This window comes from Pocillopora damicornis, chromosome 5 (genome assembly GCF_964200805.1).
Source record: "Pocillopora damicornis chromosome 5, jaPocDami1.2, whole genome shotgun sequence".
Classification (NCBI taxonomy): domain Eukaryota; kingdom Metazoa; phylum Cnidaria; class Anthozoa; order Scleractinia; family Pocilloporidae; genus Pocillopora; species Pocillopora damicornis.
The window spans coordinates 13127099-13140645 of record NC_142674.1 but is presented as its reverse complement, the minus strand read 5'-3'; the positions used below and the strand labels follow the sequence as shown (position 1 = coordinate 13140645).

General features: G+C 39.4%; 2 protein-coding genes across 2 annotated transcripts; both read left to right on the top strand.

Moving 5' to 3' along the window:
• The first annotated feature begins 5660 nt into the window (after positions 1 to 5660).
• On the top strand, positions 5661 to 11377 carry LOC149045392 (uncharacterized). Its single transcript, XM_089208179.1, has one exon. The coding sequence runs from the start codon at positions 5849 to 5851 to the stop codon at positions 8639 to 8641; it is 2793 nt and encodes a 930-aa protein (XP_089064305.1). The 5' UTR covers positions 5661 to 5848; the 3' UTR covers positions 8642 to 11377.
• LOC149045393 (uncharacterized) lies at positions 8828 to 11080 on the top strand. The gene has a single exon (XM_089205903.1). The coding sequence runs from the start codon at positions 8828 to 8830 to the stop codon at positions 11078 to 11080; it is 2253 nt and encodes a 750-aa protein (XP_089062029.1).
• Positions 11378 to 13547: the final 2170 nt, after the last annotated feature.

Below are 13547 nucleotides of genomic sequence, written 5' to 3'. Positions count from 1 at the left end.
TAAAAACAGGCACGAAAAAACAACGAGAAGCAAAACTCTATAGAACAGAGAAAAACCAAATTTTAAACTGTTTGTAATACTAAAATCTCCGGAGTTTTTAAAAGGACCAATTTTTACAGCAATTCGTAATAAAGTCATGTTATTCGTCACCAGATGGTGGCAAGCGTTAACGATCTCTTACTTGACTGACTCATTTGAAATAATAATAATGCCCAAAGAGATGTTTTTTTGGCACGATTATGGCAAATAAATTCAAAAGTAGTTTTTTTTTAATTTTCGCGTTAAAAAGAAAGGAGATCTTAGGATTCAGCGGTGTCACTAAAAGGTAATGATTACAACAAAAGATTAGTTTTCCATGAGCTTTGGCGGTGAGTCGAAATTAATTTACAATGAACTCAAAACTATTCAGAAGGGAAAAACCGTTTAAATAAACTTCTTTTCATTCTATGCCTACTAAATGTTTAATTCAGTTGTTAAAATGTTGATGATTTGCTGTCAATTTTCGTTGACGATCTTCATCCATTTTACTTCGATTATGCCGATGCACTTTGTTCAGTTGCATTATAGGCTTTTTTAATGATATTTGCTGTCGATCGCTGAAAAAAGCTCAACGCTTCTCAGTTGTAAATAACTATTAAAAAAAAACAAACAAACCAAAAGAACACTAAATAAAAACAGGTATGAAAAAAAAAGAACGAGAGGAAAAACTCAACAGAACAGAGAAAAACCAAATTTTAAACAGTTCGTGATACTAAATTCTCCAGAGGTTTTAAAAGGACCAATTTTTAACAGCAATCGGTTATATAGATCGATCACGCTGGTAAAATAGTTATGTCATTCGTCACCACGAAATAAACACGAAATAAAAACAGGTACGAAAAAACAAATTGGCGAGAAGTTGAACGCGACAGAACAGAGAAAAACCAAATTTTATTTTATTTGGTGTCATCGCGGATTGTGGCTTTATATCTGGCGACTCCCTATTTACTTTGGAAATAATCAAATTTTCAACAGAAGGAAAAAGGTGAGAAAGACATTATCATTATTAGTTTTTTCTTCTGGTATTGTTCGGATCACCAAAACGAGTTTCATTCTAGGCCTATTAGTTGTTTAATTCAATCGTTAAATTGTTGATGATTCGCTGTCAATTTTCGTTGGCGATCTTCACCCATTTTATTTCGATTCTGCCGATTGAGTTTACCATGATACACTTTATTCAGTTGCATTGTAGGCGTTTTTAACAATATTTGCTGCCGGTCGCTGAAATCGGCTAAACGCTTCTCAATTGCTAATAACTGCAAAAAAATAAACCAAATTAACAAAACACGAAATAAAAACAGGTACGAAAAATAAGCGAGAAGCAAAACTCGACAGAACAGAGAAAAACCAAATTTTAAACTGTTCGTAATACTAAAATCTCCGCAGTTTTTCAGCCGGTCGCTGAAATCGGCTAAACGCTTCTCAATTGCCAGTAGCTACTAAAAACGAAACAAAACAAAAGAACACGAAATAAAAACAGGTACGAAAAAAAGCGAGAAGTGAGAAAGCCTACTAATGGTTTAATTCACTTGTTAAATTGTTGATGATTCGCAAACAATTTTCGTTGACGATCTTCACCCATTTTATTTCGATTCTGCCGATTTAGTTTACCATGACGCCCTTTCGTCAATCGCATTGTAGGCGTTTTTAGTGATATTTGCTGTCGGTCGCTGAAAATAGGTAAACGCTTCTCAATTGCCACTAACTGCAAAAAACAAACCAAATCAAAAGAACATGAAATAAAAACAGGTACTAAAAAAAAAGCGAGAAGCAAAACCCGACAGAACAGAGAAAAACCAAATTTTGATGACTGTTCGTAATACTAAAATCTCCGGAGTTTTTAAAAGGACCAATTTTTACAGCAATCGGTAATACAGTTACGTTATTCGTCACCAGATGGTTGCAAGTGTTAACGATCTCTTACTTGATTAACTCATTTGAAATAATGATGATGTCCAAAGACATGTTTTATTTTGGCACGATTATGGCAAATAAATTTAAAAGTAGTTTTAAATTTTCGCATTTAAAAGAAAGGAGATCTTAGGATTTAGTATCGTCACTAAAAAGTAATGATTAAAACAAAAGATAAGTTTACCATTAGCTTTGGCAGTGAGTTGAAATTAATTTACAATGAACTCAAAACTGTTCAGAAGGGAAAAACTGTTAAATAAACTTCTTTTCACTCTAGGCCTACTAATTGTTTGATTCAGTTGTTAAAATGTAGATGATTCGCTGTCAATTTTCGTCGACGATCTTCATCCATTTTATTTCGATTCTGCCGACGGCATTTACCATGATGCACTTTATTCAGTTGCATTATAGGCCTTTATAATGATATTTGCTGGCGGTCAAAGATAATAGCCAGACGCTTCTCAATTGTTAATAACTGCTGAGAAAAAAAACAAAGAAAACAAAAGAACAGGAAGTAAAAACAGGTAGGAAAAGATAAGCTACATGCAAAACTCAACAGAACAGAGAAAAACCAAATTTTAAACTGTTGAAAAAAATTATAAAAAAATAAATAAATAAATTCAGTTGCTAAAATGTTGATGATTCGCTTTCAATTTTCGTCGACGATCTTCACTCATTTTATTTCGATTCTACCGATGCACTTTATTCAGTTGCATTATAGGCTTTTTTAGTGATATTTGCCGTCGGTCGCTGAAAATAGCTCAACGCTTCTCAATTGTAAATAACTTTAAAAAAAACGAAACAAACAAAAAGAACACGAAATAAAAACAGGTACGAGAAAAAAGAGCGAGAAGCAAAACTCGACAGAACAGAGAAAAACCAAATTTCAAACTGTTCGTAATACTAAATTCTCCAGAGGTTTTGAAAGGACCAATTTTTGACAGCACTCGGTTATACAGATCGATGACGCTGGTAAAATAGTTATGTCATTCGTCACCACGAAATAAACACGAAATAAAAACAGGTGCGGAAAAAAAAAGGCGAGAAGTAGAACTCGAAATATAAGAGAAAAACCAAATTTTAAACCCTTCGTAATACTAAATTCTCTAGAGTTTTTAAAAGGACCAATTTTGACAGCAATCAGTTATACAGTCTGATGACGCAAATCATGTCATTCGTCACTGCTGAAAAAAAAACACGAAAACGAAAAGAAAACAAGTACGAAAAAAATAGAGCAAGAGGGAAAACTCGGCTGAAAAAAGATAAACTAAATATTGAAATGTTCGTAATGCTAAATCCCCGAAGTTAGTAAAAGCACCAATTTCGACAGCTCTCGTTTACAACAGTTCAGTGACGCTAGTAAAATAATTACTTGCAAGCGTTAACTACCTCTTACTTGACTGGCTCATTTGATATAATGATGATGCCCAAAGACGTTTTTTGTCGACACGATTATGGCAAATTTATTTAACAGTAGTTTTAATTTGCGCATTAAAAACAAAGGAGATCTTAAGATTCAGCGGTGTCACTAAAACATAATAATTGAAACAAAACATTCAGTTTTTCATTAGCTTTGGCAGTGAACTGAAATAAATTTACAATAAACTCAGAACTGTTTAGAAGGGAAAAACTGTTTAAATAAACTATTTTTAGTTAACACGTACTTAATTCTACACCAGATGGTTGCAATGGGACAATTTTAATGTCCTCTTATTGGCTCCCTTTGAAGTGAGGTCATAAACATATAAAAATAATAGCTATTGGATTGTGAAATACATCCTCATGCAAAATATTTGTCATATTCTTCCTTTTTATAGTTTTTGTCATCGTGGATCGTGGCTTTATATCTAGCAACTCTCCATTTACTTTGGAAGTAATCAAATTTTCAACAGAAGGAAAAAGGTGAGAAAGACATTATCATCATTAGCTGTTTTCTTCTGGTATTGTTCGGATCACTAAAACGAGTTTCATTCTAGGCCTATTAGTTGTTTGAATCAATTGCTAAATTGTTGATGATTCGCTGCTAATTTTCATTGACGATCTTTACCCATTTTATTTCGATTGTGCCGATTGTGTTTACCATGATGCACTTTATTCAGTTGCACTGTTGGCGTTTTTAAAAATATTTGCTGCCGGTCGTTGAAATCAGCCAAACGCTTCTCAAGTGCCAATAACTGCTAAGAACGAAACAAAACGAAAGAACACGAAATAAAAACAGGTACAAAAAAAAAAAAAGCGAGAGACGAGAAGGCCTATTGTTTGTTTAATTCACTTGTTAAATTGTTGATGATTCGCTGCCAGTTTTCGTTGACAATCTTCACCCATTTTATTTCGATTCTGCCGATTGAGGGTACCATGATACAATTTAGTCAATCGCATTGTAGGCGTTTTTAATGATATTTGCTGTCGGTCGCTGATAATAGCTCAGCGCTTCTTAATTGTAAATAACTATTAAAATAAACGAAGCTAAACAAAAGAACACGAAATAAAATAGGTAAGAAAAAAAAGCGAGAAGCAAATTTCTCCAGAACAGAGAAAATCCAAATTTTAAACTCTTCGTAATATTCAAATCTCTTGAGTTTTTAAAGGGACCAATTTTGACAGCAATCTGTTATACAGTCTGATGACGCTAGTCATGTCATTCGTCACTGTTGAAAAAAAATAACCAAAACGAATCAAAACAAAACACGAAATGAAAACAAGTACGAAAAAAATAGAGCGAGAGGGAAAACTCGGCAGAAAAAATATAAACTAAATATTGAACTATTCGTAATGCAAAATCTCCGAAGTTAGTAAAAGCGCCAATTTCGACAGCTCTCGTTTACAATAGTACAGTGACGCTAGTAAAATAATTACGTTATTCGTTACCCGATGGTTGCAAGCGTTAACGATCTCTTACTTGATTGGCTCATTAGAAATAATGATGATGCCCAAAGACATATTTCTTTTCGGTACGATTATGGCAAATTTATTCAACAGTTGTTTTAATTTGCGCATAAAAAGCAAAGGAGATCTTAGAATTCAGCGGTGTCACTAAAACATAATGATTAAAACAAAAAATTCAGCTTTTCATTAGCTTTAGCAGTGAGTTGAAATTAATTTACAATGAACTTAAAACTGTTCAGAAGAGAAAAACTTTAAATAAACTATTTTTTGTTAACACGCACTTAATTCTACACCAGATGGTTGCAATGAGACAATTTTGATGTGCTCTTATTGCCTCCCTTCGAAGTGAGGTCATAAACATATAAAGATAATAGTTATTGGATTCTGAAATACTTCCTTATGCAAATTATTGTCATACCCTTCCTTTTTATTGTTTGTGTCATTGCGGATCGTGGCTTTATATCTAGCGACTCTCCTTTTACTTTGGAAATAATCAAATTTTCAACAGAAGGAAAAAGGTGAGAAAGAAATTATCATAATTAGTTGTTTTCCTCTGGTATTGTTCGGATCACTAAAACGAGTTTCATTCTAGGCCTATTAGTTGTTTGATTCAATTGCTAAATTGTTGATGATTCGCTGCTAATTTTCGTTGACGATCTTCACCCATTTTAATTCAATTCTGCCGATTGAGTTTACCACGATGCTCTTTATTCATTTGCATTGTAGGCGTTTTTACAAATATTTGATGCTGGTCGCTGAAATCGGCTAAACGCTTCTCAATTGCCAGTAACTGTTGATTTCCGGTTGACTTTTTGCGATAAGTGACAGATGATTGAACAATAGGGTCATATTATATATTTAAATGAGAGAGACCAGAGCGTGGGAAAGAGAACGGTGAGAGAGAGCGGGAGATTAAGTTGATTTCATAAAATAAAACGTGAAGTTTCGGAACATAGCAGATTCTTTAGTCTCATTTCCGACACAGTGGCACCTCCGACGGGACGCGCGAAGCATGGAGGAACTAACCAAAGAAGCAGAGGCTAAATTGCAGATGTTGCTGTACACTAATGGAAAAACACGTGGCATTGTGGAAAAGGGAAACCTAGGAGCGGTCGCGCGACATCGCGACAACCTACAAGCATTAGTAAAAGAAGTAGACGCGCTTAAACTAAAGGTTGAACAGACCATGTTCAAGGCCGGGAAAAGTGCAGAAGACGTTGGAAGTTGGAGCAGCAGCATTGAAGAACCGATCGCCGAAGCTGACGAAGAAGTTTCGCGACTAGAAAAATGGCTCGTGGAGACGAATGGAGAGATCGAACATCGAAAGCACAAGGACGAAGAAGAAAGGAAAGCCCGTGCTCGTGAAGAGGAGCTTAAATTCGAAAGAGAGCAAATGGAGATGAAGCTAGAATTCGAACGCCAACTGGAAGAGACCAAGGCAAAACAGCTACCTGTTGAGAAGGTTAATCAGACTGAACAAAGGACAACAAAGCTACCGAAACTACAGATCACAAAGTTTAATGGGACGTATGAAGCATGGCTGCCGTTCTGGAACAAATTTCAAGCTGAAATTGATAAAGCAAACCTTGCATCTGTGACCAAGTTTGCATACCTAAAAGAGCTGGTAGATCCAAAGGTTCGAGCGGAGATAGACGGACTGCCTTTCACAACAGAGGGCTACGAAAGGGCAAAGAATATTCTCATCGGCGAATATGGGAAAACGAGCGAGATCGTGAATGCGTACGTCCAGAACATCGCGAATATGCCTGTCATTACAGGAACACAACCTGCACCTATCCACGAATTTTACAAGAAGCTCGTGTACAATGTGCAATCTTTGGAGACACTGGGCAAATTGAAAGACGTCACTGGAAATGTAAGGAGTGTGCTCGACAAACTAAAGGGTGTAAAAGCAGATCTAGTGAGAGGACAAATGGACTGGCAGGACTGGGACTTCTCACAGTTGATAAAAGCTTTGAAAAGTTGGAAGGAAATCAACCCCATTGGGAGCGGCGCGGATAATGCAGGAAAGCAAGGTGCTAAATTCCGCGATCGCGAGAAAACATTTCACGCAAACGAAACTACGCCAACACAAAGAGGGTGCGTCTACTGTGACGCAACTGACCACAGAGCTGTGAATTGCGACAAGTTTGTGACAGTTGGAGACCGCAGGAAGCAATTAGGACTGAAACAGCTTTGTTTTAACTGCACCGGAAGTCGACACCGTGCTTCTGAGTGCAAATGCCGTTCTGGCTGCCAGATCTGCAGTCGAAGACATCATACGTCGATCTGTGACAAACATACATCGCGAGACCAGCTGATGACCACAACGAGCGCAGAAAGGAAAGGAGTGGTGTATCCTATGGTAACAGTTGACGTGAACGGTGTTAAATACCGAGCATTGTTGGATACAGGAGCCGGAAGTTCCTACGCTTCATCAACGCTTCTGAACTGTTTACATTTGCGCCCTATCCGTCAACAATTCAAGCGCATTGAAATGATGTTTGGTACTTCAAACAAAGCGATAGACATCTATGGCCTACAAATTCGAAGCGTCGATGGTAAATTCACCTTAGAAGCCGAAGTAAACAAAGTCGACCGCAATGAGTTGTTGACATTGGAAAACCCAAAATGCGCAGAAATCGTAGCTCAGTTTTCTCACTTGAAGGGCGTAACCACAAATGATAACGACGAGAAAGCGATGTTGCCTGTTCATCTGATCCTTGGAACAAACGAGTACGCTAAGATCAAAACAGGGGCAAGACCAAGAGTTGGGCACTCGGGAGAACCAGTAGCAGAATACACGAAGTTCGGCTGGACGATCTTGTCACCTGGAACAGAGTTGGATCTCAGCAACATGTTGTTAACGCAGACCTCCGCAATTGATTACGAAGAATTGTGCAAGTTAGACGTCTTGGGGTTGAAGGACAATCCAAGTGGAGACCAGGAAATCGTTTACGAAGAATTCAAAGAGCAACTAACTAGGAGTTCAGAAGGCTGGTACGAGACGAACTTGCCCTGGAAAGGAAATCACCCCCCCCCCCTACCGAACAATCACACTGGAAGTTTAAAACGTCTCAAAAATCTCGTGCGGAAGTTAGAGATACAAGGCGAGCTGGAGAGGTACAACGACATTATCCAGACTCAACTGAGCCAAGGGATCGTAGAACACGCTGACGAGGTGGTCAAGGACGGAAAAGAGTTCTACATTCCTCATAAAGCGGTCGTGCGCGAGAATGCAGAATCTACAAAGATACGCATTGTTTATGATGCTTCTGCAAGAGCTAATGCAAGTGTCCCCTCACTCAACGAGTGCCTCGAAATCGGCCCTCCACTACAGAACCAGCTTTGGAACGTGCTGGTACGAAATAGGTTCTATCCCGTGGCAATAGCTGGCGACTTAAAACAAGCATTTTTGCAAATTCGCGTCCGAAGAGAAGACCGAGATGCCTTACGCTTTCATTGGATAAAGGATCTGGCAAGCAAACAAGTAGATACCTTGCGATTCACTCGAGTACTTTTTGGTTTGGCACCGTCTCCATTCCTCTTGGCCGCAGTTATCAAAGAACATCTACAGCGATACAAAATGGTGAACCCGGAATTAGTAGAGGAGATAGAGCGCAGTATGTACGTGGATGATTTAATCAGTGGTGGGGAGACAACAGAACGAGCGTTAGAAATCAAGATGACAGCCACGACCATCTTTGGTGAGGCGACCTTCAAGCTGCACAAGTGGCATTCCAACGATCGGGAAATAGAAGTTGAAACTGCGACTGTAGATGAAGAAAGTCAGAGTTACGCCTAACAACAACTGGGAACCAGAAAGGGCGAATCAAAACTGCTAGGAGTCCCCTGGGACAAAGGAAAGGACGAAATTCAAGTCAGCTTCCCGATTTCAACCGCTGAGCCGACAAAAAGAGGTATTCTTGGAAAAGTCGCAAAAATCTACGATCCACTCGGTCTGGCTTCACCCGTGACCCTCTCCGGAAAAATGCTCTACAGAGACGCCTGCGACACGAAGATCGCATGGGATAGGCCCTTACCAAGTGACTTACAAGCCAAATGGAAGAAATGGGAGCAAGGACTTCCAGAGCACGTGAACGCGCCAAGAAATGTCGTCAAGCATTTAGGGAAGATATTATCAATCGACTTACACACATTCGGGGACGCAAGCGGGAAAGGAGTTGCAGCCGCGGTTTATGCAGTGGTGGAGCAACCATCAGGCACGAATCGAAGCCTCGTGACGGCGAAGTCGCGGCTCGCGAAGAAAGGACTCACGATTCCCCGATTAGAACTAGTGGCTGGACATATGGCTGCGAACCTAGTACAAAATGTGAAAGAAGTCCTGAAGGGTTTTCCCGTAAGAAGTGTCTATGGTTGGCTGGTTAGCACAGTCGCACTGCATTGGATCCGTGGTAATGGCGAATACAAACAGTTCGTGGGAAATCGAGTGAGGAAGATCCAAGAAAAAGAAATAAACTGGAGGCATGTACCAACAGAGGAGAATCCTGCGGACGTGGGGAGTCGGGGAGGAGATGTTAGTAGATTGACAGCTCTTTGGTGGCAGGGACCAAGCTGGTTAGCAAAACCGCAGGACTGGCCGCCAGACCTTGTAACGACATCTACTCAAGAATCAAAAGCGGAAGAAGTGAAACAAACTCGTGAGTTGTTTGCTCTAGCAGTAGAGAAAACAGAGAACAACGACGCCTTCGATGCGCTGCTGGAGAAGTACGAGCTGTGGCGTGTGTTGCGAGTGGGTGCTTGGATCTGGAGATTCCTCCACAACATAAGAACCGTCCGTAAACAGAGAATCGTTGGTCCCCTTACAACTGAAGAAATACAGAAACAGACAACGTTCTGGATCAAGCGATCTCAGCAACAAGCAAAGTCGAGCCAGAAATTTGAAGAAGACCGTTTACAGTTGAATGTGCAAGGAAACCAAGAGGGAATATTAGAATGTAGGGGAAGAATTCAAGGCCATTACCCCATCTTTCTGCCAGACTCCTCGCCCTTCACTCGCAAGTTAGTTCACCGATCACATGTCGACACACTGCACGGAGGAGTGGCCCTTACCATGACCAAAGTGCGAGAGCTATACTGGGTACCGCGTTTAAGGGCACTCGTAAAACAATTTCTCAGAGCGTGTTCAGGCTGCAAGCGTTTTCAGGCCATGGCACTGGCAACGCCGCCTCCCGGACTCCTACCCACTGACCGCACAGAGGGGAGCACCCCATTTGAGGTTATCGGAGTCGATTTTGCAGGGCCCATCAAGTACCGTATCAGAGCCAAAACAGAAGGAAAGGCCTATCTCGCATTGTACGCGTGCAGTCTTACCCGAGGATTATTCCTGGAAGTACTACCAAGCCTGGAAACCAGTGAATTCCTAAGAAGTCTAAAACGGCTCATCGCGCGCCGTGGGCGTCCGAAGAAGATATATTCCGACAATGGCAAAACCTTTGTTGGCGCCGAGAAGTGGCTCAAACAAGTTATGCGTGACGAGAAGACACAAGATTACTTAGCACATGAGAACATCAAGTGGCAATTCAACCTCAGCCGCGCCGCTTGGTGGGGAGGACAGTTCGAGCGCCTCATCGCACTGGTAAAAACAGCTTTAAACAAGACTATCGGATGCGGAATGTTGACCTGGACAGAGCTGTGTGAAGTGGTACTGGATGTGGAGATTGCTTTGAATAATCGCCCTTTATGTTACGTCGAAGACGACATACAGTTACCCGTGCTTACCCCTAACTCACTGCTATTTCTTCGATCAAACCAGCTGCCAGAACTGGAACCACACCATCTAAGAGAATTTGATCTGCGTAGAAGAGCTAAATATTTGCGAAGGTGCAAGCAGGCTTTGTGGACCAGGTGGACTACCGAATATTTACGAGGGTTGAGAGAACGACACCGGATGAAACACAAGGGTCAAACCACGCCCTTGGCCAAAGGAGAGGTAGTCATCATCAAGGACGAGGAACGAAATCGCAATAAATGGAAAATTGGAATCGTGGAAGATCTGATTTCGGGACGAGACGGAATCGTTCGAGCTGCCAAGCTTCGAGCGGGGAAAGGAACACTTGAACGGGCGGTGCAACATCTTTACCCACTGGAGCTGTCCTGCGATCGGGAGAATGTACAGGCTCCTCTACAGCTCAACCCCTTAGCCCCGACATTCAGGCCCAGGAGGGATGCAGCGGTAGCCGCTCGTTATCGCATTCAAGATGCGAACATTGATGCTGATTAGAGATATTTAGGAACACTGAACTGATATACTGGACTAACTTTCTGTTTCGTTCATTGAATTTCAAATTTTATCGAGCGCGCCATTCTAGTGTTTTTCTCCGTTGAGAAAAACAGGGGAGTGTGTGAGAGATTATTCAGCGTTAATTGATTTCCGGTTGACTTTTTGCGATAAGTGACAGATGATTGAACAATAGGGTCATATTATATATTTAAATGAGAGAGACCAGAGCGTGGGAAAGAGAACGGTGAGAGAGAGCGGGAGATTAAGTTGATTTCATAAAATAAAACGTGAAGTTTCGGAACATAGCAGATTCTTTAGTCTCATTTCCGACAGATGCTGGTCGCTGAAATCGGCTAAACGCTTCTCAATTGCCAGTAACTGTTAAAAAAACAAAACAAAACAAAACACGAAATAAAAACAGGTACGAAAAAAAAAGCGAGAATTAAAACTCGACAGAACAGAGAAAAACTAAATTTTAAACTGTTCTTAATACTGCAATCTCCAGAGTTTTTAAAAGGACCAATTTTGGCAGAAATCGGTTATACAGTCTGATGACGCTAGGAAAATATATAGTTATGTTATTCTTCACCAGATGGTTGCAAGCGTTAACGATCTCTTACTTGACTGACTCATTTGAAATAATATTAATGCCCAAAGAGATGTTTTTTTTGGCACGATTATAGCAAACAAATTCAAAAGTAGTTTTTAATTTTGGCATTAAAAACAAAGGAGATCTTAGGATTCAGCGGTGTCACTAAAAGGGAATGATTAGAACAAAAGATAAGTTTTCCATGAGCTTTGGCGGTGAGTTGAAATTAATTTACATTGAACTCAAGACTGTCAGAAGGAAAAAACTGTTTAAATAAACTACTTTTTATTCTAGACCTACTAAATGTTTGATTTAGTTGTTAAAATGTAGATGATTCGCTGTCAATTTTCTTCGACGATCTTCATCCATTTTATTTCGATTCTGCCGACGGCATTTACCATGATGCACTTTATTCAGTTGCATTATAGGCCTTTTTAATGATATTTGCTGGCGGTCAAAGATAATAGCCAGACGCTTCTCAATTGTTAATAACTGCTGAGAAAAAAAACAAAGAAAACAAAAGAACAGGAAGTAAAAACAGGTAGGAAAAAATAAGCTACATACAAAACTCAACAGAACAAAAAAAAAAACCAAATTTTAAACTGTTCGTAATACTAAATTCTCCAGAGGTTCTAAAGGACCCATTTTTGACAGCACTCGGTCATACAGATCGATGACGCTGGTAAAATAGTTATGTCATTCGTCACTACGAAATAAACATCAAATAAAAACAGGTGCGAAAAAAAAAGAGCGAGAAGCAAAACTCTACAGAACAGAGAAAACCAAATTTTAAACTCTTCGTAATATTCAAATCTCAAGAGTTTTTAAAAGGACCAATTTTGACAGAAATCGGTTATACAGTCTGATGATGGTAGTCATGTCATTCGTCACTTCTGAAAAAAACCAAAACAAATCAAAACAAAACACGAAAACAAGACACGAAAACAAGTACGAAAAAAATTGAACGAGAGGGAAAACTCGGCAGAAAAAATATAAACTGAATATTGAAATCTTCGTAATGCTAAATCTCCGAAGTTAGTAAAAGCGCCAATTTCGACACATCTCGTTTACAACAGTCCAGTGACGCTAGTAAAATAATTACGCTATTCGTTACCAGATGGTTGCGAGCGTTAACAATCTCTTACTTGATTGGCTCATTTGAAATAATGATGATGTCCAAACACATGTTTTTGGCACGATTACGGCAAATTTATTCAACAGTAGTTTTAATTTGCGCATAAAAAACAACGGAGATCTTAGGAATCAGCGGTGTCACTAAAACATAATGATTAAAACAAAAAATTCAGTTTTTCATAAGCTTTGGCAGTGAGTTGAAATTAATTTAAAATCAGCTCAGAACTGTTTAGAAGGGAAAAACCATTAAAATAAACTATATTTAGTCAACACTTACTTAATTCCACACCAGATGGTTGCAATGAGACAATTTTGATGTCCTTTTATTGGCTCCCTTCGAAGTCAGGTCATTAACATATAAAGATAATAGGACCAATTTTGACAGCAATCGATCATACAGTCCGATGACGCTAGTAAAATAGTTACGTTATTCGTCACCAGATGGTTGCAAGCGTTAACGATCTCTTACTTGATTGACTCATTTGAAAGAATAATGATGTCCAAAAAACAGGTGCGAAAAAAATAGAGCGAGAGGGAAAACTCGGCAGAAAAAGATAAACTAAATATTGAAATGTTCGTAATGCAAAATCTCCGAAGTTAGTAAAAGCGCCAATTTCGACACATCTCGTTTACAACAGTCCAGTGACGCTAGTAAAATAATTACGTTATTCGTTACCCGATGGTTGCAAGCGTTAACAATCTCCTACTTGATTGGCTCATTTGAAATAATGATGATGCCCAAAC